General features: G+C 42.2%; 1 protein-coding gene across 8 annotated transcripts in view; it reads left to right on the forward strand.

Moving 5' to 3' along the window:
• The window catches only part of TBC1D1 (TBC1 domain family member 1), a 224150-nt gene that overhangs the window by 128944 nt on the left and 68718 nt on the right, over positions 1-26488 (forward strand). For 3 of the 8 annotated variants that reach the window (XM_082611481.1, XM_082611485.1, XM_082611487.1), the window contains 7 exons: positions 6420-6530; positions 11742-11870; positions 13556-13642; positions 17581-17861; positions 19692-19850; positions 20688-20807; positions 21796-21935. In XM_082611481.1, the coding sequence (XP_082467607.1) occupies positions 6420-6530; positions 11742-11870; positions 13556-13642; positions 17581-17861; positions 19692-19850; positions 20688-20807; positions 21796-21935 (1027 nt within the window). The remainder of the gene's footprint in view (positions 1-6419; positions 6531-11741; positions 11871-13555; positions 13643-17580; positions 17862-19691; positions 19851-20687; positions 20808-21795; positions 21936-26488) is intronic. The other 5 variants (XM_082611486.1, XM_082611488.1, XM_082611484.1 and 2 more) reach the window with 4 other exon arrangements.

Here is a 26488-nt window from a genome sequence, read left to right on the forward strand (position 1 = left end):
ATCACATGTTCGAGTTGTCCTTCCCTTGATCTTCTGCAGTAGGATTGGCATATGTTTGTTTGAAGGAGAGCATAGGAAGAGTTTTTTAATTTCATAAATAGCTTAGAATGTAACAATTTCCAATTGCCTTCAGTTTTCTTGTTTTCTTTTGAATTGACTTGAGACACATTACTCTGTTTTTTCTTAAAGGATCTTTAATGTTCTGAGTACACAGTACTCTCAGACAAATTTGATATGATTTGTACTTGGAATTCATAAATGGATGGACAATTTGCTTCTGATTGTTAATGCATTTGTGATGGGAGCTGGGTCCCTTTTCTTTTTCTTTTTTTTAATTTATTTTTGGCTGTGTTGGGTCTTTGTTGCTGCGCGTAGGCTTTCTGTAGTTGCGGCGAGCGGGGGCTACTCTTTGTAGCAGTGCGTCGGCTTCTCATTGCAGTGGCTTCTCTTGTTGCAGAGCATGGGCTCTAGGTGCGTGGGCTTCAGTAGTTGTGGCACACGGGTTCAGTAATTGTGGCTCACGGGCTCTAGAGCGCAGGCTCAGTAGTTGTGGCACACGGGCTTAGTTGCTCCGCGGCATGAGGGATCTTCCTGGACCAGGGCTCGAACCCGTGTCCCGTGCATTGGCAGGTGGATTCTTAACCACTGCGCCACCAGGGAAGCCCAGAGCTGGGTCGTTTTTCATCTGATGCTAGCCCGCTTTGCTGTTTTAGTGCCATCAAGTCACTTTGGGGAATATCTTTCTAGCAAGCATAGAAGATGCACCTTCCTCCCCTAATGTGAGTTTGTTTTCTTTTTTATTTAGATAGCACTGTGTAGCTTTCCCCAAACAGTGTGGTGAATCAGGATAGGTAATACCCCAGATACCCTTCTGCAGCAATGACTATGTTCCTGATGGATGTGATTTTGAGATTCTCTTTGATCCATGTGAGTGTGAGACACTCAATATATAAAATGGCAAAGAGACTTTAGAGAAAATCAGTGACAAAAGTTTGCTTTAAGAAAACGGATTCAGTTAATATCCTGGGATCCCTGTGTGGTGTTGTAGAAGACTCTGTAATTTTTTGATTGGTTTAAAGACCAAAGGAAGTCATTGTTCATTGGCTTTGAAAAGCCAGCTCGTACTTTGTCCTCCATCATTGTAGGTGTGACTCTTTTTTGAATAATACAAATTTAACATGGATCTCTTCTTCTGGTGGCTTATTGGTAGTCTTATTAAATTATTTCCTCAATGACCACTCTTGTTTTTTATAAAATATTTTATAAACCAAGTCACTAGTTTCTTTTTAGGTAGTAGTACCTGCTAATGCATTTGAAAATCATGCATTTCAAACAGATCATAAGGAAAAAGGTGGCTTTGCAGTGTCATGATACCTCTTTTAAATAGAATGGTTAATATTTTCCTTTGTATGGTTTTTTTCCTGGAGAATGATTTGTTTCTGAGGAAATTCTCCAAGGGCAAATTTTTATAAAACAAATGTAATTACTATTGAAATTAATAGTACATGATTGCTTAAATAGTTATTAAAACATACATATTCTGTGTTTTTGTAAATAAATGTTTCATGCAAAAAAAAAAAAAAGTGCAACCCAAACAGAACCATAAAGAAAAAGAAATCATTACTGACTGTGCAGATGATGCTGGGGAATTATCACTGCTGCAAATAAGCCGGCTTTGACTTTGAGCTCTGTGAGGAGAACTTGATGCCAGATGGGCATGTGGGTGTGTAACCCTTCTAAGAGGACTCAAGACACTGCAGAGACACTTTTTAATTTAGGACCTTTTTGAAGTGTACATTTTTCAAACATGTCTAAGTGGGCGAATGAGAAGGTGACGCTCGGGTGGGGTCTGGCTCTGTCCAGGTGCTGTCCCCTGCTGGCTGAGTGTGCTGAGTTTACATTGGTCGTCCTCAGGGAGAAGTTGCTTTCAGTCTGAGCTGGGCTAGTAAAGAAACTGTCTCAAAATCGAATTCTCTTCATCTGAATGAGTGTATTTCAGGGAATGACTTAATTAATACTCAGTAGGTAAATCAAGTAGATTTATAGTCAGTAGATGTCGATAACAGATTAAATAATGTGACTTTTCACAAGTTAAAGATAAGTGGTTGGAGGAATTTTTTTTCACTTTGTACAGAATATAGAGCAGCTTAATTGGATTTTTCCATGGTTTTAAAATTATTTCTTACAAGATTTCATTATACTTTTTTAAAAAGATGTCAGGCTGTAGTCCAGGTGAGCACTGCCATTTTCAGTAGACTCCTCAGAAGACCATAGACTTTCTCAGCATTCTGGTATTCATTAGGCAGTGTTAGAAATGGATTTCAAATTGCTTTTACAACCAATTTATAGGCCCACCCTCATAGAAATGAGGTTAAGAAACACGTAACAACATTGGCTTTGTTGCTTTTAACAAGCAATCGTTTTATATTGTTCTTTTTTTAAAAAATGAAATATAACTATAGAAAAGCACACAAAGTGGTATATAGTTCAATGAAATAAAAAATTTTTTTGGAGATATAGTTGATTTATAATATTACATAAGTTTCAGGTGTGCAACGTAGTGATTCACAATTTTTAAAGGTTATACTCTATAGTTATAAAATATTGGCTGTATGTCGGTGAATTTTTTTTTTTTTTTTTTTTTTTATCGCTGTGTTGGGTCTTCGTTTCTGTGCGAGGGCTTTCTCCAGTTGCGGCAAGTGGGGGCCACTCCCCATCGCGGTGCGCGGGCCTCTCACTATCACGGCCCCTCCTGTTGCGGAGCACATGCTCCAGACGCGCAGGCTCAGCAATTGTGGCTCACGGAGCCAGCCGCCCCGCGGCATGTGGGATCCTCCCAGACCAGGGCTCGAACCCGTGTCCCCTGCATTGGCAGGCAGATTCTCAACCACTGCACCACCAGGGAAGCCCCTCGGTGAATTTTTATAAGATGAATACAACTGTGCAGCAGCACGCAGATTAGGAAATAGAGCGTTTCCAGTCCCTCCGAACCCCACCTTGGTCCTGCCCCAGGTGACCACCATCCTGACTCCTGACTCCGTAGGTTAACTTTGAGTAATAAGCAAGTTAATTTTTGACTGCAAAGGGATATTATCCAACTTCATGCCCCATTTTTTTTTTTTTTTTTTTTTTTTTTGGGGTACGCGGGCCTCTCACTGTTGTGGCCTCTCCCGTTGTGGAGCACAGGCTCCGGGTGCGCAGGCTCAGCAGCCATGGCTCACGGGCCCAGCCGCTCCGTGGCATGTGGGATCTTCCCGGACCGGGGCACGAACCCGTGTCCCCTGCATCGGCAGGCGGACTCTCAACCACTGTGCCACCCAGGAAGCCCCATTCCCCATTATTTTCCTCAGACCTGTCTCTCTGATTCATGAATGTTTATGAAGTTAAATCACCTTCAGGAAATAATGATTTGTCCCTTTGCAGGATGGTGAAGTTCCCTGGGAGGCACTCAGGAGATGACCCCTTGCTAATCGTTTTCACTCAATAGCAGAGTAGCCCCTAGTCATGTTTCAGTTATTTTAAGAAAGGGTTTATTTCTTGACCTTGTATGATACCACAGACATGGTCTTCTCAGCCTCACTGACTTTCCCCTGTGATGTTTAATGAGCTCCTTGATGCAGTGTCTGGGCAGCAGCTGTGGTAGTACATTGTGCTCAGTTTAGTCTCATTTTCTGTCCATTCAAGTAGTTTCTTTTTTTTTTTTTTTTTTCTTTTTGCGGTATGCGGGCCTCTCACTGTTGTGGCCTCTCCCGTTGCGGAGCACAGGCTCCGGATGCGCAGGCCCAGCGGCCATGGCTCACGGGCCCAGCCGCTCCGCGGCATATGGGATCCTCCCAGACCGGGGCACGAACCCGTATCCCCTGCATCGGCAGGCGGACTCTCAACCACTGCGCCACCAGGGAGGCCCTCAAGTAGTTTCTTTCATGTATATGTTGAGGAAAAGAGAATATTAGTAATGCTCCTCTCCTGTTACTGCATTCTTAGCCTTTTTTGATATGTTGAAATAAGTGATTGCGAAGAATCTCTCCAACAAAAATACAAATTTTCTTGTGAGAGCAGCCCAAAGGTTTGATTGAAGAATAGGAGAAGAAAGAATGGGTCAGCTCTTGGGTGCCTGCTCAGAGGCTTCGTAATTCCTGCCTGCTTCTCTTTCCTGGACTTTAAAATATATATATATATATACTTTATTTTTTAGAGTAGTTTTAGTTTTACAGAAAAAGTGGGTGGAAGTACAGAGAGTTCCCATAAAACTTCTCATGCCCCTCCCCCAAGCCAGTTTCCCCTATTAATATATTGTCTTAGTGTGGTACCTTTATTACAATTGATCAGCCAATATTGATACATCTTTAGTGGTTAAAGTCTGTAGTTTACATTAGGGTTAACTCTTGGTGTGGTACATTCTGTGGGTTCTGACACATGTTTGATGGCATGTATCCATCATTATAGTATCATACAGAATTGTTTCACTGCCTTAAAGATCCTCTATGCTCCACCTTTTCACTAATCCCCCAACCCCCCACCTCTGTGCCAAACCCCAGGCAACCACTGATCTTTTACTGTCTCCATAGTTTGTCTTTTCCAGAATGTCACATAATTGGAATCATACTGTTTGTGTAGCCTTTTCATTTGGGCTTCTTTTCCTTAACAATATGCATTTAAGGTTCCTCCATGTCTTCTTATGGTTTGATAGCTCTTTTTAGTGCTGAGTAATATTCCATTGGATGTACCATAGTTTATCCATTCACCTGTTTAAAGACATCTGGTTGCTTCTAAATTTTAGCAATTATGAATAAAGCTGCTATACACATTCTTGTGCAGGCTTTTGTATGGGCATAAATTTTCAATGCATTCAAGTGAATTCTAAGCAGTACGATTGTTGGATCACATGGTGGGAACATGGTTAGTTTTGTAAGAAGCTGCCAAACTGGCTCCCAAAGTGCTGTAACCATACCATGTTCCCACCAGCAATGAGTGAGAGTTCCTGTTGCCTCTGGGGGCTTTTAGACTCACAGTATATCTGTAACCGTCCCGAGGTCAGCAGAATTAAGTTGGGATTGTGGTACATGACTACCACTTTCCTCTTTTGAAGATCTGATGGAAAGTTTCTCTGGAACAACCCACGTGTTGCATAAAGCATGTAAAAATTTATAACATCAAGGTTCATGGCTTGGCATCCAGATTGAGAGCATCTATTCTGACCTTTAACATATTTAATCCTTAAATCTGAAATTTGAAAGAACAGGAAGTCCTCATTGAAAACAACCTCTTCTAATCATTTACTATCGTTTCCTTGGGTAACAGGAACAACTTATTTAAAATGATCTTTATCTTTAAGAGAGGAATGTTAGAATGCTTCTAGTCTGTGACATGAGGGGTAAAATTGTTCCTTAGTCAGCTGGGCTGCCAAGAACAGCATTGACCCAGACTTGGATGTTGTGTAATTGATCCATTTATTAGACACCCTGACTTTGATTTAAAGGGCAGGCTAGAGGTTTGGGGTAGGGAGGGAGGGAGGAGCAGGGCAATGGATAACTGTCATTGTAAAAAAAAATATTTTTCTAAAGTTTATAGACCAGAAACTTTGTTTATCTCCAGAGTAATTCAGTTTTGTTTTCTTCATATTCAGGGAAAATAATTGAATACATTAAATTAGATGGTCTTCTAAACATGAACTCTGGTATTTCAAATCCAAAGAATTTGGGACTGGAAAAGACCTTGGAGTGTATTTTGTGCATAATCTTCATTTGAACAGACAGAGAAGCTAAGCTTAAATGACAAGCCTTTGGTCTCACTTCTGGGCAGCACCTTGAACTTACATGACCTGATTTCTAGTCCAGTGTGCTTTGCCACTACCTTGCCTGAAAAATAAAAGGCATACAAATAATTTTTTAACAACCAGAGGAAAAAAATTGAGTCCATGCCATGAAATTTTGTGTGCAAGTGTATGCCTTGTGGGGCTTCCAGGAAGTGCTTCATGATGAACATGTTTGACATGTGGAAGGAACCATGGCCCTGGATCCAGTTGCTGGTTTCCTTTCCAGTTCCCTGACCATAAGAGTTTATAAACAAGTAACCATTGTGGCTCTTGACCTCTGGGTGTTTACACAGATTTTTGTCCTTTTCTTATGTTTTTAAGACTGTTTATTAAATATTTTGACTATGCCTCTATCTGATGTGAAATGTTTATTTTAGATATAAGGACATCAGAGGTCAAAGGCTAAATCTGGCCCACTGGCTTCGTTATCTGTTTCTTTTTAAAAATTATCTCCAGTTGTAGGATCATTGGTGCCCCCTAGTGAGGTGATTGGGTAAAAGCACTAGTTGATGAATGGAAGCTGGTAGCATTTTCAAAGGGATGGGTTAGCAGTTTTGGTGACAATTAAAAATTAATGTAATATATTCTTTTTTTTTTCATTAAGAAATTGAGGCCAAGAAATGAGCAGCGAGAGAATGAATTGATTGTTTCTTTCCTGAGATGTTTATATGAAGAGAAACAAAAAGTTCACGTCCATACTGGGGAGGTAAAGCAGGTATGGCGTTTTCCTCTCTTAAAATTTTACCAGGACACTGTGTAAAACAGAGTCTTGAGGATCTTCTGAAGCTCTGAAAGTTCTTTTTCTCTCTGAATTTTATTTTCATTTGTTACACATGTAGGGGAAATTGAGGAATATTTAGATTGTGCTTAGAAAAGGTGAGGAGAGTTTCTGTCTGCGTTGTAGTGGGAGCAGAGTAGTTGCTGATGAGGGACTGGTGTGGAGCATCGAGAGTGAAGTTTACGAGTGGAGGCTAGCAAGGAAAGCTCCTTGACCTGCAGGGAGCCAGTCCCTGTCACCTCACCTCTCTCCTTGATTAAATGGGACTGACATTGTACAGCTGCCTTCAGAATTACATAAAGTGCCCAGAAGCTCTTTGTAATGAAAATGCAATGTGAATATAAGATAGTACTACTGATAAATCACATACAGTATTAGCCTGGTTTACGTGCTATTCAGATATGGAGCTTCCGTTAATTCCACTTCATATGCTGGAGGTGCAGAGTTGGCCTCCTATCCTCTCTTTCCACAGCTCTGTTCAGCTTTTCTGTGTGAGGGGTGCTATCTCAGAGGCTGGGGCCGCCTGCAGGGCTCTGTCTTTGAAGAGCTTTGAGTTTGGGATTCAGGACCATTTTCCTATTTCTTTTGGACTCTCTGTAAGTCAATTTATAATAACCATTATAGCTTCTAAACATGTATTTTATATTTGTTTAAGTTACTGATAGGCCAGAAAGCCTAGAGAAAAATCAGTGAAGGATGTTCAAAAAGTCTTTAATTTCCAGAAATATGTTGCCTTTTTTTTTTTTTTTTTTTTTAAAGAATACTTCCTGAGTGCTTTATTCTCAAGGTGTTTTAATGCTCAGTTGTGTGCTCTCCTCTTGCTATTTTCCCTGTAAACAGCCTCTGCTTTTCTGGTAACATAACCGTGATGCAGTTTTACTTGGATGCACACACAGCAACTCTCCCCATTTGCTTTCTGCTTTCCAGCTGGCTTTGGCAATTATGTGCCTTTCCTGAACTCCTGGTCACATACAGTGGCCAACATTGTTTTTAATTTCATCGGCCAACTCTAGGGCCCCTTAGCTGTGACCCTAATATCAGTACACTGTGTTTTTGCCCTTTGTGTGTTGACCTTCTTCCCTTCTCAGCCGGTACCCTTAAGAGAGTGGGCAAGTTCTGTTATCCTCCTGTTCACTTTTGGATGGGCTACCCAGTCTAAGTTTTCAGTTAATTCCCTAGTTCACTTTTCAACATATTTCTTTTCTCATTTTCTTTCCTTTTTTCTCTTGTGCCACTGATAGTTATTCTATGTTTGATTTTCTCTTTCCTGAGTCACTCTAACTTGTTTCAACAGGAAATTGATAATTCTGAAATAATTAATAATGGCTAGAAAGGAGAATGAAGTGTTTATGGTGGATGGAAAGTTTTGCCCTAAATGCAATCTCATTTTTGTGGAAAAGGGTAGTATCTTTATGATTTGGGCATAGACTAGTACAGTAAAGAAATATATTAATGTTTCTTTTTTTTTTCCCCTAATTTGAAAACAGAATTTAATGTAAAGAAGACCAAGTCTCACAAAGTGGAACTGGTGTCTGGGCAGTAGTTGGGTGTCTCCTAGGCTGGACACCCTCTTGGGCTCCGAGTTCGGCTTTTCAGAGCCGCAGCTGCTTTATAGATCGATCAGATGAACTCTTGAGAGTTCACCAATAGATTCCTGCTCTCACTTTCTGCTACCAGATAATTTAACCACATGGATTTCATTATCTTCTTATTGCTCCTAAAAATTCCTGTAACCTTTGAAAATGTGTTTTGACTTGACCTAGAGAGAGGTAGAATTGTGGTCTGTGTCCACCAGCCTTCAAAAGTAGATGGAAGGGCTTCCCTGGTGGTGCAGTGGTTGAGAGTCCGCCTGCCGATGCAGGGGACACGGGTTCGTGCCCCGGTCCGGGAGGATCCCACATGTCGCGGAGCGGCTGGGCCCGTGAGCCATGGCCGCTGGGCCTGTGCGTCCGGAGCCTGTGCTCCGCAACGCGAGAGGCCACGTCAGTGAGAGGCCCGCATACCGCAAAAAGTAAAAAAAAAGAAAAAAAAAGTAGATGGAAGACAGTGAGCACAGTCTCAGGGATGTACTTCTCAGAGCTGTGGTGATGCCACACTGTACATGCTTTTCAGACTGAAGTGTTAGTGTTGGATACCTGTCGGAGGAATCGCTCCATAAAGTAGAAAACAAACTGAATGAATCCTTTGATCTTATGGGAAAGGATTCAGTTTGGACAAGGACCTATAAATTAATAAAGTTTAGGGAGTATCATGTTTGAATCAATGGGCATATCATTTCTGTTTGTATTCACTGAGCTGGTACAAAAATTAATATTAAATCAACTGCCACTGATTGAATGTTTTCCATGTATTAGGTATAGTTTTAATTCTCTACGTGAATTATTCCATTTTTTTCTACAACAACTTTTTTGAGATAGGTGGTATAATACCTATGTTAGAGACAAGGACATGAGGAACAGAGGTCAAGTCGTTTGCTAGACAGTGTGGAGCCCACATGTCTGAGGTCCAAGGACATTATCTTAAGCTCCTAAAGGGCATAATGATTAACTAACAAAATCTAATGTTATGTAACCACTCATCAATTTGTCTGGGTCCGTTATCCAGTAGATAAGTTTTTCTTTCTTTTTTTTTTTCTGACATTTTATTACAAAAAATTTCAAACATACAGAAAAGTTGAAAGAATCACAGTGAACACTCACATACCCACCATCTGGGTGAAACCATTTTAAATGTTTTGTTATGTTTGCTTTCCCATATAGCTATCCATCTATTACTCCACCTTATTTTTGGTGCTTTTCAAATAAGTTTATGATACTAGTACTCTTGATCCCTAAACACTTCAGTATGCATATCATTAATTAGAATTTGGTATTTATTTACAAGTTTTTGGAGATAACATTTACATATAGTAGCACAAATCTTGAGTGTACCATTTGTTGAGTTTTGAGGATTTTGTATATTTAGGTACCCCAGACCCGTATCAAGGTATAGGACATCTCCATCATGCCAGAAAGTACCCCCATACCCAGTCAGTCCTCACTCCCTCCCTCCCCCAGGCAACCATTGTTTTGATTTTTTTTTCTACCACAGATTAGTTTTGCCTGTTTTAGAACTTTCTATAAATGGAATCATACAGTATGTTCTCTTTTAGTTCTGGCTTCTTTCGCTTAGCATAATGTTTTTGATATTGTTTTTGATATTCGTCCTTGTTGCTTCATAAATCAGTAATTATGTTCCTTTTTATTCCATTGTGTCAATAGCACAGTTTGTTTCTCCATTCTCCTTTTGATGGGCACCTTAGCTATTTCTAGGTGCTGGTTATTTTGAATAAGGCTGATGGTGGATACATTGTGCCACTACTGGATGGTGGGTTCTGAACTGAGAACTTCATTGTAGCTTCAGAATTTAAAACTTGGCTCCAAACGTTCATGCTTAGAGTTTACCCATCTGTCTTGGGATGGGCAATGTGAGGACTGCAGTACAAACTCACTCTAGAGCCCCAAACTAGAAACTTATCCAAGAACCAGCATCATCTTCAAAGGAGAAACTTCTAGATGCTTAGTTTAAAATAAACAAGGAATGTGTTATTTTCTAAATGCAAATTATTTTCTAAACGTGAATTATTTTCTAAATGTGAATTATTTTCAGACTGCATTTGAATTACGGTGATAGACATAGAAAAGAACCTTTTTAGATGGTAGAGGAGAGCAGAAGCAGCATTGAATTAAGTATATAGAAATTCTTACAGCCTGGTTTATAAAAAGAAAAACACAAGTGCAGTTTTTGTTCTTTCTATGTAGGATCTACTACGTTCTACTAGTCTTTTAGCCAGTATTTTCTGTATATATCAGAACAATTCAAAATGCTTCTGTTTTATGAAAACTTTGGTTATGAGTTTGAAAGCAGGTCTGCAGTTTCTTAACTTCGTGAGTGAACTGATATTGAATCAAATGCAGGCCCCTGAGGGTTCTTTGTGGGTAATTCCCTTTGCTCTAGAGGCTGACTCCAGTCTGGACAGGCTCTTACTCTTGGTAAATGATTGCACAGGACCAAATTGCAACTAGTAAGGCATCCACCCATGCTACATAACTTAGTCAGTATTTGTTGAGTGACTGCCAGAGCCTGTGCTCATCACTGTTCTTCTCAACACCTGCACAATGTTAACTTGGCCAAAGCTGGAGGTGGTATGAAGGCATTTATTGTATTAATCTGCACATTTTTCTGTATGCTTGACATATGTAACAACAACAAAGAATAGTTGGTGTTTAGAGTAATGGAGGATGTGGTTGAGTATTTTTCTAGCAAAATCATCATCTAGCAGGAAGCATTCAGGTAAGAATCCATAGAAGAAACAATTTAATCTAGAGTAGAGTTTTTTTTGTATTTTTTAAAGCATACCTCTTTGTTAATAAGTAACATTAAACTTCATTTTATGATTGGCAAACAAACTTTTATGTTGTCAGTTTCATGTTCCCATCATTTAAGGGAGAGACTTGGTTGCAGAGGAGAATGAATGGGATGATGGAAGCAATAGGTGGGAGAGAGGAAAAAGACAGGATTCTATAGAAGGGGATGAAGGGATTAGCGTAGGCAGAGAGGATGGATTCTTCAGTTGATTAGATTTATTTTGTCTCACCCTCTGAAATGCCCCCAAAAGTAAGTTGTTTCTTTACTTTGAAAAGCTAATCATAGCTATCTTCGTACCAGAAGCTGTGCCCAATGTTTTACATGCTTTACCTGTTTTAATCTCACAACATAGCACTATGGTAGATCGTGAGGTTGATCTCAGTTTACAGAAGACGAAATTGTGGCTCAGAGAAAGTAAGTAACTTGCTCAAGGCCACAGCTAGTGAATGACATGTCTCTGATCCAGCCGCAGAGCCCAAGCTCTAAACTGCTTTGTTAACTGATTAGTTTCTAAGCACTTTTCTTTATTTTGTTTGGAGTAGGCAAAGCAACTCTTTGAGGCAAAATTATTTCCTGGACTTGCAGTCATGTCACCAAGGAGCAGATGAGAAGAGGTCACAGAAAAAATGACCTGAGGTCAAAATGATGCATTCTAGAGATTTTTCAGTCCTTTAAAAAGGAAGGAAAGAAGGAGGGAAGGAAGATCTAAGTGACTTAATTTTCCATTGTTTCACTTTTTAGACATCACAGATTGCAGCGGAGAATATTGGAAGTGAATTACCATCTAGTGCCACTCGATTTAGGCTAGATATGCTGAAAAACAAAGCGAAGAGATCTTTAACGGAGTCTTTAGAAAGTATTTTGTCCCGGGTAAGTGGCATAATTCCTCCTAGTTTAAGTTAGATCACTTTTTTTTGAGAGAGCGTGAAATTCAGTTCTTTGCTTTCGTTCTATCAGTGTTCATCATAAAGTTTAGAAGAGTGAAACCTTTTTTGGTGTCTTCTCAGTGCTAGAAAAATGTTATCTACACTGAAAATTCAGTTTTTAACTTGGTCCGGATGAAAAAATGTTCTCTACTCTTTTGTATTCAATGGAATTTTTGTCTCCCAAAAGAATGTTATTTGTTGGCCAGTCCCTGTAAAGAGCATGGATTAGATACACCAAGGTGTGGGTTCCATTCTCCCTAGTGTCACTAGGTACAGTTTAAAAACTGTTATCGTGGGACTTCCCTGGTGGCGCAGTGGTTAAGAATCTGCCTGCCAGTGCAGGGGACGTGGGTTCAAGCCCTGGTCCGGGAAGATCCCACATGCCGGGGAGCAACTAAGCTGGTGCGCCACAACTACTGAGCCTGCGCTCTAGAGCCTGTGAGCCACAACTACTGAAGCCTGCGCACCTAGAGCCTGTGCTCTGCAGCGAGAGAAGCCACTGCAATGAGAAACCTGAGCACCACAACGAAGAGTAGCCCCCGCTCGCGGCAACTAGAGAAAGCCCGTGTGCAGCAACAAAGACCCAACGCAGCCAAAAATAAAATACATAAATAAATAAATAAAAATTCTGATTACATCATAAAAAATTGTTATCGTTAGCTGCTTTTGTTATGTGTCTGAAACTGTTTATAGCAGGATCCGCAAACTGTGGCCCTTGGGTCAAATACCATTCACCTCCTGTTTTTGTAAATAGAGTTTTATTGAAACACAGCCACATCAATTCATTCACCTATTGTCTAAGGCTGCTTTTCTGCAGAGTTGAGTACTTGCCACAGATACCATATGGTCCACAAAGCATAAGAGATTTATTATCTGGTCCTTTACGGAAAAAGTTTGTGGCCTGCAGCTCTATAGGAAGAACAGAGTATACGTATGTACCAATCTGGGAGTTCTTTAAGAAATTACTACCACACCTGCTCCCCCCGCCATGCCAACCCCAGCGTGAGTGTAAATATCTTGATGGCACTTCTAAGAAATAAAAGTTCTGTTTTCTCTCAAAGTTTCACACCTTTTTGGAGCTTGCAGTATCTTCTTATAGTTATCTTTTATTTCATGAACCACTCCATTTGAAACATTATTTTTTGTTATAAATTTTATTTTGTATGAAGCTGTTTCTGAGAATTTCACAGCAGCCTTATAGATAATTAAAAGCAGTTCATTTACAAAACCAGAATTGGGGTGGGGCTGTCTTTGAGAACACACAGACCGAGAGATTGTGGTTTATGTGTCATAGGCTGGCAGGTCATGACACCGTGTGACTCAGAGGGGGGACTCTGTTGTTGAGTGTGTGCACTTCAGTGCTTGCTTTTCTTCTAGACACTTTCTCTCCTCTGCCCATCATCCCTGCCAAATGACTAACCCACAAGGTGCTTTGGAACATTTAGTTTGGTTAAAAAAAAAAAAAAAAAAAAGACAGAAATATTGATTGTTTTCATGCACATATGTGCTCAGCAGGGTTTCCCAGTAGATGCATTTTTCCTGAACTTATTTAAATAGACCAGGTTGCTTCTAGCAGATGCCTTTGCAAAAGCCTCAGGGGTCATAATTCGACTGCTTTTCTTTCCATAGGGTAATAAAGCCAGAGGCCTCCAGGAGCACTCCGCCAGTCTGGATCTGGACAGCTCCATGTCTAGCACATTAAGTAACACCAGCAAAGTAAGCACATTTTTCTTATATGACACCCTGAAGAAACCAGCAAATGGGTCTTGCTCATCTCTGATATACCGGGCCTATCAAAAGAAACAAAAGAAGCCTCATAGCTCCAATCATGAAAAATTTGGTGCTTCCGGACTTCATAATGCAGGTGCAGGGCTGGTTGTGCAGTTCTACTCTAGCCAGAAAGTTGTACATACCAAAACAGAGGGCTATTCCATAAGCAAAGAGGTAAAAGCAGGATTTCAGGCCACTGAGATCTAATTAATCACAAGTGATCAATGGATTTCTTTCTTTAGTAGGTTTTCCAATGAAATCTAAATGATATATTAAAAATAATTTAAATTGGGAAAACCTCAAACGTGGGTTTACGAATTATGAGAAGTATGCAACTTAAATTCCTGAAACTTACTCTGTCCTCTGCCTGACTTTATGATTATAATGAAACATCACTATTTTTATAAATAAGCCTTACCCCTCGCGTCTGCCACCAAGCACAGCTTTGTGATAGTGAGCAAGCCAGCAGTTCTCTTTGGTAGCAGACCTGTCTCTGTGTCCTTGTTTTAATTTCTTGCTTTCTAAGCATATAAGCGTACTTAAACCTAGTTAGTTCAACTTTTTAACCACCAGAAAAGTGGATTTCGGGTTTTGTGCTGGGGATGTCAGAGTGCCCTGGGATGGAAAGAGGGGGAGTTGTTGTGGAGGCCAGCTCCTTACCACAGGAATCAAAGTTCTTCTGCGCTTCCTCCTGGGCATGTGGCTTTCAAAGTTTTCAGACCATAACCAACAGTAATTTACACATTTAACATTGCAAACTAGTTCAGAAACACACATACCTACATGCTCACAGATAAAATGAAAATAAGATTTCACAAAATGATACTTACTGTAAACATGTGATACATACTGGTATTTGCTATTGCTTTAAAAAGTTGTGGCAGGGCCTCCCTGGTGGCGCAGTGGTTGAGAGTCCGCCTGCCGATGCAGGGGATACGGGTTCGTGCCCCGGTCTGGGAGGATCCCATGTGCCGCGGAGCGGCTGGGCCCGTGAGCCACGGCTGCTGGGCCTGCGCATCCGGAGCCTGTGCTCCGCAACGGGAGAGGCCACAACAGTGAGAGGCCCGCATACCGCAAAAAGAATAGAAAAAGTTGTGGCAGACCACGGAATTGATATCACTGCCTACCAATGTGTTACAGCCTATAGTCTGAGAAACACTGCCTCAGTTGAGTGCTTTCTCAATTTCTAAGGTGCATCTTTAATGGGATCTGGTTAAAATGCAGATTCTGATTCAGTAGGCCTGGGGTGATACCTGAAATGGCCAATTTCTGACAAGCTCCAAGGTGATGTTGATGCTGCTGGTCTGTGGACCCACTTAAGGGAGCAAGTCCCTAGACCCCAGTCTTCTGAATATGATTTTTTTGTTGTTGGAGGGGGGAGTCCGTGCTGTGTGGCTTGCGGGATCTTAGTTCCCTGACCAGGGATTGAACCCACGCCCTAGGCAGTGGAAGTGTGGAGTCCTAACCACTGGACCACCAGGGAATGCCCTGAATATGATTTTCTAAGTTAGAATCTAGTGGAATGTAGGGTCATCTGCCCTCCATCTCCTCCATACTGATTCTACTCACAATTCATTTGAAGTTTGGAAATGTTTTGGGGTTTTTTTTATCTGCTGGATACAGATGAAAAAGACAGAGCTTCTACCCTGCAGGAAGGAACTCATCTGGTAGGAGAGGCGACAGATATACCAGCATCGAGTAGAGTAGCTGTGAGCCTGAGTTCAAATAAGAGCCATGGTAGCTTAGCTGTCACAGGAGCAAGAGGAAGGGGAGCTATTTTTGGTAAGTGGAACCAGAGAAAGCTTGGAGAGGGGAGCAGTAGTGCTTTTGATAAATCTTGGAGGAAGTATAGGAATTGCATCTGTGGAAGTGGACAGGGAAGAGGGCGTTCCAGATTAGTTCCAATAAAGGTGTTGTGAAGAAATTCATGTCACTCAAGTGACTTTTCCAGTAAGTCTTATTGCTTGCTTTTTATTCTTCTTCAAATCACAGATCTAGGAATATATACATGGTTTGAATTTCTAGGGTAATTCTAAGGGAAATGCAGCTTTTCAGAACCTATTTGTGTGTATTGTGTGTGTGACTATATGCACTTTTTCTTTTCTTTTTTTTTTTTTTTTGTGGTACGCGGGCCTCTCACTGTTGTGGCCTCTCCCGTTGCGGAGCAAAGGCACTGGACACGCAGGCTCGGCGGCCATGGCTCACGGGCCCAGCCGCTCCGCAGCATGTGGGATCCTCCCGGACCGGGGCACGAACCCGTGTCCCCTGCATCGGCAGGCGGACTCTCAACCACTGCGCCACCAGGGAAGCCCTATATGCACTTCTTTACATCTTTTTTCATCCTGACGTTGAGAAACTGTTGTAAAAGTGTGCTTTTATGTAACTGGATCTCTACCAATAAATTGATCGTCTGGAAGCAAAGAAGCTGAACATCCAGTGGCCCTTTCAGGTGTTAGATGAAGCTAAGGGTTAGCTCTTCCACATAATTTGGAAAGACGTTAATGAGAGTTGAGATAAATAGGTTTGCGTGATGGAGATTGCTTGATGAATTGTCTTAAACACATTTTTAAATCCTTAAATTAAAAGAATCTTGGTAACTGTAGAGTCCTGAAGAATGAAAAATTTAAGTTACTGTTTAACATTTCATAATGTGTTGGGAATTAAGCTTTTTAACTCTAATTCCTACAAAATTAAGTGTATATAACCTTTCTCCTCAATAAACATAAATTTAATTTTTTAAAATTAAAATCCTTAAAACCTATCATCTAAGAGACACTCAACTGCAGGTCAAATGAACAGGTGGAATTTAGATTTTCCAGTCCACTGTTATTAGATGCATTCATTCCTTTTTGCTCTTTTCATGTTGATTTATTCATCCCTTCTAGTAATTTCAGCAGGGACAAGCTGGTACACTTCTTCTTATTATATTTATATATATATATATATTTAATACAGCAGGTTCTTATTAGTCATCAATTTTTTACACATCAGTTATTTTATATTTTTTGATTTGAGAAAAATACATTGGCCCTTACCACATCCTGGGCATGCAGTGCTAAGCATGAGTGGTGGTAGTTCATTCCTTTGAAAAAGTATGCATCTTGAGAGCCTACAATATTAAAATATTGTCATGATTCTCAACAAATGTTTGAGTACCCACTCAGGAAATTCACTGAGTGCCTAATAAGACAATAACTTATATTTATATAACATTTAACAGCAGACAAGTCCTTTTAGTTGTATTATCTTGCTTAATTCTGAAACCTGGTGAGATAAATTTTCACTATACCCTTTTACAGATGAGGAAATTGAGGTGCAGAAAGAAGTTAAGTGATTTGCCCTGAATTTTGTCAATAAGTGCCTAGAGAGATTTTCCATATATAAGAATAATATAGGATGTAATTTATAGCACTCAAGATTACCAAGTTAAATCCAAACATTAGATCAGATTCAGAGAGAGCCATAAAATCTGGGTATCACACGTATGAACACACTTGGCCAAGATAAAGAACTTGATTTGTTTAAACTGTGCAGACAAGTTACGCGGCACTCGCTCTACTTGTTATAGGCAGTAGTAAAGAGCTCTCTTTTCTAGAAAGAGAACTATTTCAGCTTTGCTTAGGGCAGTTACTTGTTATAATTTACGTCCTTCACACTTGCACTTGGACAGTTTCCCCATTTGTCCTGCGCACTAACGTTTTGTCTCCAAGGAGCAGGCATTCAGTGGGCCTTTATCGCCTTATACTTTTGGTGGCCTCTAGATGGCACTGTGATCAGAAGATGTGCCTAGATTTTGAAATGTTTTCCTGCCGCTGGAATTAAGAGATGTGTAAATCCCACAAGTGCCTTGCCACGTGTCTGATCTGCTGTCTGTCTGCTGCCAGGAGCCGTCTGTGTGTGAAAAGGAGGCCTTGCCCATCTCTGAGAGCTCCTTCAGACTCCTGGGCTCCTCGGATGACCTGTCCAGTGACTCAGAGAGCCACGCCGCGGAAGAGCCAGCCCTGCTGTTACCCCAGCAGGGCTTCAGGAGGCGCGCCAACACTCTGAGTCACGTCCCCGTGGAATGCCAGCAGCCTCTGCAGCAGGCACAGGGGTCTCCAGGGCTCTCGCAAAGGAAACTTGTGAGGTATCACTCAGTGAGCACAGAGACGCCTCATGAACGAAAGTAAGATTTGTTGAAAATGTAGATTTGTTGTATAAATGGCTGGGGCATATCTGTTACTAACCAGGTATGTGCATCCCAGGCATGTCTGTTGGGTGAAAAGAGAAACCTGAGTCAGGTTTCACTCTTGGTTTAAAAAGGTAAAACTCGAAGCAGTGTTCCTCCCGTCTTCCTCCCTTGGGAAATATGTAGTTGTAAGAGATACTTGTTACCTGTTCAAGTGCACGTACGGTGAGGAAGCAGGTAAGATGAGCAGAAATGGCCCCTAAGATGCAGAATGGTCCCTCCCACAGTGAGAGGCAGCCCTGACCGTGAACTCTGCCGCTGGCCTGGAGAGAAGTAGTGAGTGAGCGGTCAGGTGAGTCTGCTCATTTGGAGGCCCTGGCTAGAGGCGCAGTGATGCCGGGGCCTCTGTCCTAGCTCTGTCCCAAGCCGGCCGTGACCCGGGCAAAGTTGCTTCACTTCACTGTATGACACAGTTGACACTGTATGACACAATAGGTGGTCTCTAAAATCTCCTCCAATGTGAGAGCTCTGGATTCTTCGAACAAGATTTACTAATTTTAATAATTGGGCTCTAGTGAGCAGTTGGGATTTCCTGGCTATAGAGCTGGGTAAGCAGTACAGTAGTAGAAGTTCTCCCGCTTCCTTCTGGGGTCCCTTGGCAACTAATTTGACTCCGAGTGTCAGAGACCATGAATGGACACAGAGCTATGTTTAAAAATCATTTTTAAAATATTTTTAAAACTCCTCACCTTAGAAGGCTGAAGTAGGCCACACCTGTGTGCAGCTGCTGCCTGATTTTGGTGACAACAGAAGCCAGGACGTGTGTCTCAGTGCAGGCCCTGCACAGACGAGGGAGAGTCCAGACGGGGGTGGGTGTTGGAGGTGTTGCTGGTGAAGCGGTGACGCGTGCTAGCAATCTCAGACGAGCTAGTAGAGCCGCTCAGCTCTGTTTTCCGTACGCCGTTGAAAATAGTTATGATGGTTCTTTGGAATTTGGCTGGATAATTGTGATCCCAAAGCAGGACATGCTTCAGAAGCTAATATTCAATTCTGTGATGTTTTGGAGACAAGCATAGTTTGTTTGAGGCTTTGTGGGTTCTTGTCATGTTTCTTAAAAGCCTGCGCGCACTCTCCTTTTATTCTGCCTCCCCACTGGCTCCCACCCCTCTTTTTCTGGCACTTCAGTGATAATGGAACTTTTCCTGTCTGGAGATTTCTAGTCCTCTTGCTAATAAGCCCACTGTTTCACACAAGCCAGAGGTGGTAGGAAATGAGAAGTCCCTGACAGTCCATTTCCCTTCTCCCCTAAGAATGCAGCTTCCTAAAGGGTCCTGCGGGGCGTGGGTGATGAGGGGGCGCGGTACTGTCCCCCCTCCTCCCCCGTCCCCCAGCGTGCCTCTTTTGCTTTGCTCCCCCCTCATGAACTCTCTGCTCACTTATGCACAGGAAATGAGACTTGAACATTCAAGGCAGGTTATTGTTCATTTTGATGAGAGATGTATTTCTAAAACTCTGGATTTTGTTTTGCTTTCCTTTGCTTTTGTTTTAATTAAAAAAAAAATTTTCCCCCCGTCAGATCCTAAAAAAGGCGTAGAGGAAACGGGTCTCTTGCGCACATAGGCATGTGGGAAGTGATCAAGAGGGACCTTGCACGGTGCCCTCTTGACTGAGAGCTGCCTTTGCCAGCAGGAATTGGGGCGCAGAAGAGGAGAGCACCCTCTAACTGTGACAGTTCCTGTTTCCTCCGTGTGTCTTCTGCGTTTCCTGCGCGGTTCCGTCCCCGCCTTTTACTCTAACTCCCCTGCTTTCTCTCTAATTGCTATTTAGTGGGAATCGTCCACCTGTCGGCGAGTCTAAAGGTGGCTCAGGTCAGTCCTCAGCTGCTCCTCCACCTCGTCTTACCCCCTCCGCCTCCTCGCCCAATTTCTTTAAGTACCTCAAACATAACCCAAGTGGAGAACAGAGTGGCAATGCTGTGCCAAAGAGGTGAGCCGCCCGCATGGCACGTTCAGTGTGGTTCGTCTTCCCGGGATGCTCACGCAGAGAGAGTGTGCTGAGTGTCCACACGAGGACCCCGGGGCCACCGCTTGTGTGTGTGTGTGCGTGTGCGTGCGCTTGTCTGGGTTTGGTTTTCCTATTTTCAGTCTATCATTTGAATCTACTTAATTTTACTGTTGATTAATTCCCTCAAAATTATTATGAAAACAGTCTTGATAGCAAATTATTTTTTATATACTTATTTTCACATTCCCCTGCCCTAGTGTACACACACACACACACACACACACACACACGTTAACAGCAATGTGCTTGATCATACACATTGCGATTTGTGCCATATCAGAAACTTCCTCATTAATTTCGGAAAATTATTTTTCTACTTTGGAAGGAAGGAGTCATTTTGGATGATGGACTGAATTTTTTATTGTTGTGGTTTTGTTTTTATTTTGGTCAGAACACTTAACATGAGATCTACCCGTCTTAACACATTTTTTGCACGTTCACGGTATTACTAACTATGGGTGGAGTGTTGTAACTGTAGGCACAGTGTTGCACAGCACATCTTTAGAATTTATTCATCTTGTGTAACTGGACTGATGTTTGTTAATTAGTTCATTGATTCCATTCATTTAAAATAATAGAATTTTATTGACTGAAAATGAAAGTTAAATCTCATTTGTAAACTATTTTTGATTTCTTACCCGCTTTAATTTTCTTAGCCTTAGAACTATAAAATGTTTCTTCTGTTTTGAAGGTTATGTTTTATACTTTGTGTGTTTGTGTTTCTTTATCCTAAACTCTTTTTTTCAACCACACTCTCAGCATCTCCTACCGTAATGCCCTGCGGAAAAAACTTCATTCTTCTTCCTCTGTGCCAAATTTTCTAAAATTTCTGGCTCCTGTAGATGAAAATAACACCTCTGACTTTATGAACACAAAAAGGTAGAGTTTAATTTAGATATATCAAGTCTGGGTAGAAATGTTGATTGTTAGACATAGAGGGATTTTTCATCTGTGCTTTTGCCATTTAAAAAATCATTTTCGCTAGATCTATTGTATCTTCTTTCTTATAATTTTTTCTTACTGATGATGTGATTTAAAAAAATGTGGAGTCAACCTGTTATCCAGTTTTGACTAGGATTAGTTTATTAATATATTGTTATTTTCAGCAAATTAAAGAAAGTCTTAACCGTTGTCTCTAAGTGATAGAAGTATTTTTGGATAATGAGCATATATGGCTGCCAGTAAATCAGTCAGCATGTTTGATCTCTAAGTTCAGATGATTGTTCAGTTGTTGGTATATATTCAGGTGTAAGTTACAAGGGGTTCCCCAAGTTGTCCTGTGAATAGAAAGGAAATTAGTGATTGTGTTTATGTATATTGAAAACTATACTTTATTTTGCAGTTTAAAACATACAGATGTTAAAACAGTCATTATTAGCACGTGACTGCATAATTATTGCCCTTGCTGGTTCTGTGTAATTTAACATTTTTCTTTTTTGTGTGTGTGATGATCCTTGGAGACACAGGCCTATGCTAAGAAAATCTCCCCTCACACAGACCAGGGGAGATTGTGGCCCGGGTGACAGCGCCCCCTTTAGGCCGTCTCTCTTTTCTGAAGTGGCACCAAGAGAGGCCCAATTGGAAGCCAAGATCCATGGAGTGTAGTTCTTAATATCTTTTACCATAAAAATAAATTAAGGACATGTAACCTGACTCTTTCCATTAAAAGCACCCTGTCAGAAAGCAGTCCTGTGGGAGTGTTGCCCCACTGCGAGTTTGATTTGATGCCTGTGATTATCTAGTTATGTTTGCTGGTACAAAGATAATTTATAATTTAGTGCTCTGTTTAAAAAACAACAAAAAGTCAAGCTAAAATATCTGCTTATATCTCCTCACCAGTCATAAATCAATTGTCTTGTAATTTTAGGGACTTTGAGTCCAAAGCCAGCCATCTTGGTGACGCCAGCGGGACCCCCGTAAAGACACGGAGACACTCGTGGAGGCAGCAGATCTTCCTTCGAGTGGCCACCCCGCAGAAAGCCTGCGATTCTCCCGGCAGACACGAAGGTAAGGCCCACCCCCGACGTAAAGCTAGATCCTGGCTCGAGGTTCATCTGTAGCAAAAGCACATTTGGTGGAAGAAGAGGTGAAGTGAGATCTCAAGTCAAAATCATCCCCTGATTTTAAAGTTCCCTGGTTGAGAAGCTCAAATGGCAATGCCTATCACTGTTTCCAGCGGATCTGTTTTCCCTCTCTGCAACTGAAGTGTAGGTTTCCACCCTACCTCAGCATGGTGTGGTTTTAGAGGTACCTCTATCCCACTGGTCACACCTGTGATGATCTGTGCCTTGTCAGTTGCTGTCACTCAGTCTGGTGTCACAGGAGGACTCTCTCTCATCCTTCTTGTGTCCCCTAAAGAAATACAGGCAGACCTCAGAGATATTATGGGTTAGGGTTCCAGACCAGCACAATAAGAAGAATATTGCAATAAGGCGAATCACACAAATTTTGTCATTTCCCAGTGCACATAAAGTTAACGTTTACCCTATAGTATAGACACTATAATGTAGTCTTTTAAGTGTGCAATAACATTATGTCTAAAAGAGACATACATACCTTACCTAAAAAAACCTTGATTGCTAAAAAATGCTAACCATCATCTGACAATTCAGGGTTGCCACAGACATTGTTTCTAAAAAATGCAGTGTCTGTGAAGTCCAATAGAGCTAATAAGCACAATAAAACAAGGCATGCCTGTATAGGACATGCTAAAGTTTATCTTCAGGCCTTTGTATGTTGAGTTATAATGTAAAAGAGGAGTTTAAATGCAGTTCCTCTGAGTAAAATTAAGATTTTTCTCTGCCCAGTGATATAAACTTTCAACAGTAGATATTTATTTTCCTTAGTGTTCCTTAATCAGAAAACATTTTTTCCTTATAAAAGCACAGCAAAACAGACCTCCAAAGATTACTTGAATTCCTCAGATTGCAAGACTGCATGTAGTGGAGACTCACTCTTGTCCCTCGACACACTTCTTCATGTCTCTTAGGAAGCAGCCAAGGCTAACCCAAGAGTGTTCAGACTAGGTTCCGTGCAGCTGTCTTGGGGGAGGAGGTGCTGTTGGAGGAACCCTCCCTTCTTGCTCCCCTCCCCGCATTGTTGTTTCTTCTCTCTCCCTCCCCGCCTCTCTCCCGCAGAGTTCTTAATATTTGATTCGGATAATGAGTCCTCTGCCAAATTAAACAAGAGTCTGGTTTGGGCTCAGCTCGCTTTGTGATACAAATCATAGAACTTCATTTGTACTTAGTTCCTTTGGTTATAAAATGGTTACAGTAGTGTTGGCTCTTCACATCTCATGGAAATACATTAAATGATAAATGTGAAAGTGCTTTGAAAACCTAAAGACATATCACGTGTCAAGTGGTAACACTTTTGTTACCGTTATTGTGTTTGGAGCAGTGGTGTGTTTAGCTTCCTGTACCGATGTTCCCTAGCAGGAGCAACGTAAAGGAGCGCTGGATTTATTCATTCAGTGTGATTAAAAGATTTTTTTTTAGTAAATTGAGTTATTTCAGTTTGTATCATTTTAGACACTTTTGTTTTAAAGATTTCATTTTCATGTTGTAGATTGCCTACTAATGTCCAACAGCCAGATTGTGTAACCTAGTTCCCTCCTTTTTGAACTTGTAAAATTCTAAGCCAAAGGGGTTGCTGCGGTAGTGGCTGTAGAAAACAGCAGGCTCGTAAAATGCACAGCTCCCTGTTGGAGCTCTGGCCTCTGAGGAAATGGCTGGTGTCTACAGGCCCCACCCTGGTGCCACTCTTTTCCCATACTTCCTGGAAGTACGGTGAGTTTTTAGACGGGACCCGCACTGGTATCTCCTGGTCAGCGTCTGGGGGACCTGAGTCAGAAGATTAGTTGGTGCTGTCAAATGCTCGATTCTCTGGAGACCCCCCAAGATAAAATGGGCAAGGAGATGGCGCCATGGGCTGCGTGAGACAATGTGATCTTGTGTCACCCCAGGAGGTAGAAAGGGAATGGGGAAGAATGCCATAGTTTGTGTCTGAATTCTCTTTTTGAAACTTAAGCAGGAAACTTCTCTTTTTAATTGGTTTAGTCTGGGAATATTGTAAGAAATGGATATTTAACTCCAAGTTGCATTGTTATTGGTAATGTTTGCTGTGGACAGGGTTCTTTGGTGAATCCTGGGCCCTCGGACCCAGCTGGGCAGAAGTTTGCAGGGAATGAGATGGAATAAGTTGTTATTGCCCAGAGGTCAGAGTGCTGAGCAGGTCCGTCCAGTACCCTGTGGGCCGGGCGGCATGGTCTCCAGGGAACTGGGAACCCAGGACTTGGTGGGTCCATCTCCCCTGCCGGAAATGGTACTAAAAGTAGTGCCCCAATGTCTGCCTGACAGGCCCCCCCAGGATCATCTGCTTGCTTGTAGGAAAGCAGAGAGCTGACCTCTTCATCATGGTCTAAGGTGGTCATGAAGATGAACTTAGGGAAAGAATTTAGAGCTTATTCAGGGAAACCTCCTCTGACAGCAGGAGTGGAGTGCCTGCATCCAAATCCCAGCTTTTCCCCTTAGGAGCTGTGATCTGGAACCAGCTGTCTAATTTCTCACCTATGATATAGGATTAATTATGCCTCTTGCCACACTGATTGAGATAGGGCAGCGTGATGTTTTTATTGGCATTTTATTTAAGAATTGAAGAATTCACAAGATTAGAAAGACTTATCAGTGGTGCACACGTTTCTGGTATCAAGTCACCTTCCCCGTGTGGAAGTCCTTCTGGTGCTCCCGCTGGAAGCTTCTGTGGCCTCGGCCCCTCTGCAGGGGGTTGCCATGGAGCCGCAGGCCCGCGCCATCCTGCCGCTGGAGCCCCGGAGGAGCTGCTGTGCTGATCGGCCGGGGTTTTGATTCTCTGGCGGCCAGTATGAGCCATGGCCATGCCATTCCATGGCCATGCCTGGAATGCTCTTCCACTGATATAACCATGACTAAGTCCCTCACCTGCTTCAGATTATTGCTGAAAATCACCTTTTCACTGAAGCTGCACTGGCCACTCTATTTCAAGTGGCACCCCACCCCATCAGACATTCCTAATCTTATCCTGATTTTTCCCATAGCATTTATCTCTTTGAAACATACTCTAGTTATTTACTTATTCATTATCTCTATCACCAGGTTCCCCAGTCCACAGGTTATATGAAGGCAAGTAAGTTGCTCAGATTCTTACAAGCTTAATATTTGGTCCTTAGTGATTTCTCAACTCCCTCCTCCTTCCTCTTCTTCCTGCTTATGTCCTTTCTGCTCTTACTTAAGAAATGCTGCCTGAATTTTTAAATTATGTGGTAGGTACTCTGCATATGAAAGAGAGAGGTAAGAGAAAATAAAAGCATTTACAACTCTGAATTGGTATAATAATAATAACTTATCATGCCCTTTTTTTTGCCAAGAGCTTTTACATGAGTTATTTTCTTTAATCCCCAGTCAACCTTAAGAAGGTCGACATTTTTTTATTTTTATTTTTTTATGCGGTACGCGGGCCTCTCACTGTTGTGGCCTCTCCCATTGCGGAGCACAGGCTCCAGACGTGCAGGCTCAGCGGCCATGGCTCATGGGCCCGGCCGCTCCGTGGCATGTGGGATATTCCCAGACCGGGGCACGAACCCATGTCCCCTGCATCGGCAGGCGGACTCTCAACCACTGCGCCACCAGGGAAGCCCCGAAGGTCGACATTTTTATTACACCAGTTTCACAGATGAGGGAGCAGAGGCTTGGAGTGGCTGAAGTCACTTTCCCCAAACCACAGAGCTGGTCGGCAGGACCAGAGGTCATGGGTCTGTGCCCCGCAGTTCCTGGTGAACTGCACATAGGCCCTGCGGGCCTGCTCCCTCCTCTGGAGCCTCCCTGTGCCGGGCGTTTGTTCTCAGTCTGTTCCTGTGTCCCCTTGCCAGCCAGGCAGCAACACGTTTCAGAGCATTTTAACACGTGGACTTGCCTTCAGTTAATCGTACCCCTCCCTGCATGTTAGCACTGGGACTGGAGTGTGCCGGGGAGGGAGGTTGATTTCTTAACATCTGTCTAAATTTTCTCCTCCCAAATCAGACATCTTCATTCTCTGCCGCTGTTTGCTTCCCATCCTTAGGGCGCAGGGAGCAGCACCTTCCACTGTGGTCTGGGACCACTTGGACCAACGTGCTTTCTGCATGTTCCCCTCCAGCTGTGAGACCTCCAGATCCTCAGGCAGCTGAGGGTCCCAGAGGTCCCTGCGTCAGCCAGGCTGTCCCAGGCAGAGAGTGTGCTGCTAGAGGCGCCTCTAGGGCCTCTTTGCGGCTGTGCCTCAGGGGTGGGACCCACGGGTGGCCCAGGTGTCTGCAGCCGGTGGCATGAGGGACTTAAACGTCTACTTGTAAGGAACACTTTAGCAGTTCCTTTAAAAGTTTAAGGAACTTTAAAAATGTTCCAGGTACTCAGAGTGGCTCTTTGTGACTATTTTGCATTTGTATTCTGGCACTGCAAACTTCAGTGAAACGGGTCTAACCTTTCTTTAAGGTAAAAAAAGTGAGACAGGGATATTTGCACTGTCCCATCCATTTCATCCTCTTTGGA

This window comes from Mesoplodon mirus, assembly GCF_964341445.2.
Source record: "Mesoplodon mirus genome assembly, chromosome: 2".
Taxonomy (NCBI): domain Eukaryota; kingdom Metazoa; phylum Chordata; class Mammalia; order Artiodactyla; family Ziphiidae; genus Mesoplodon; species Mesoplodon mirus.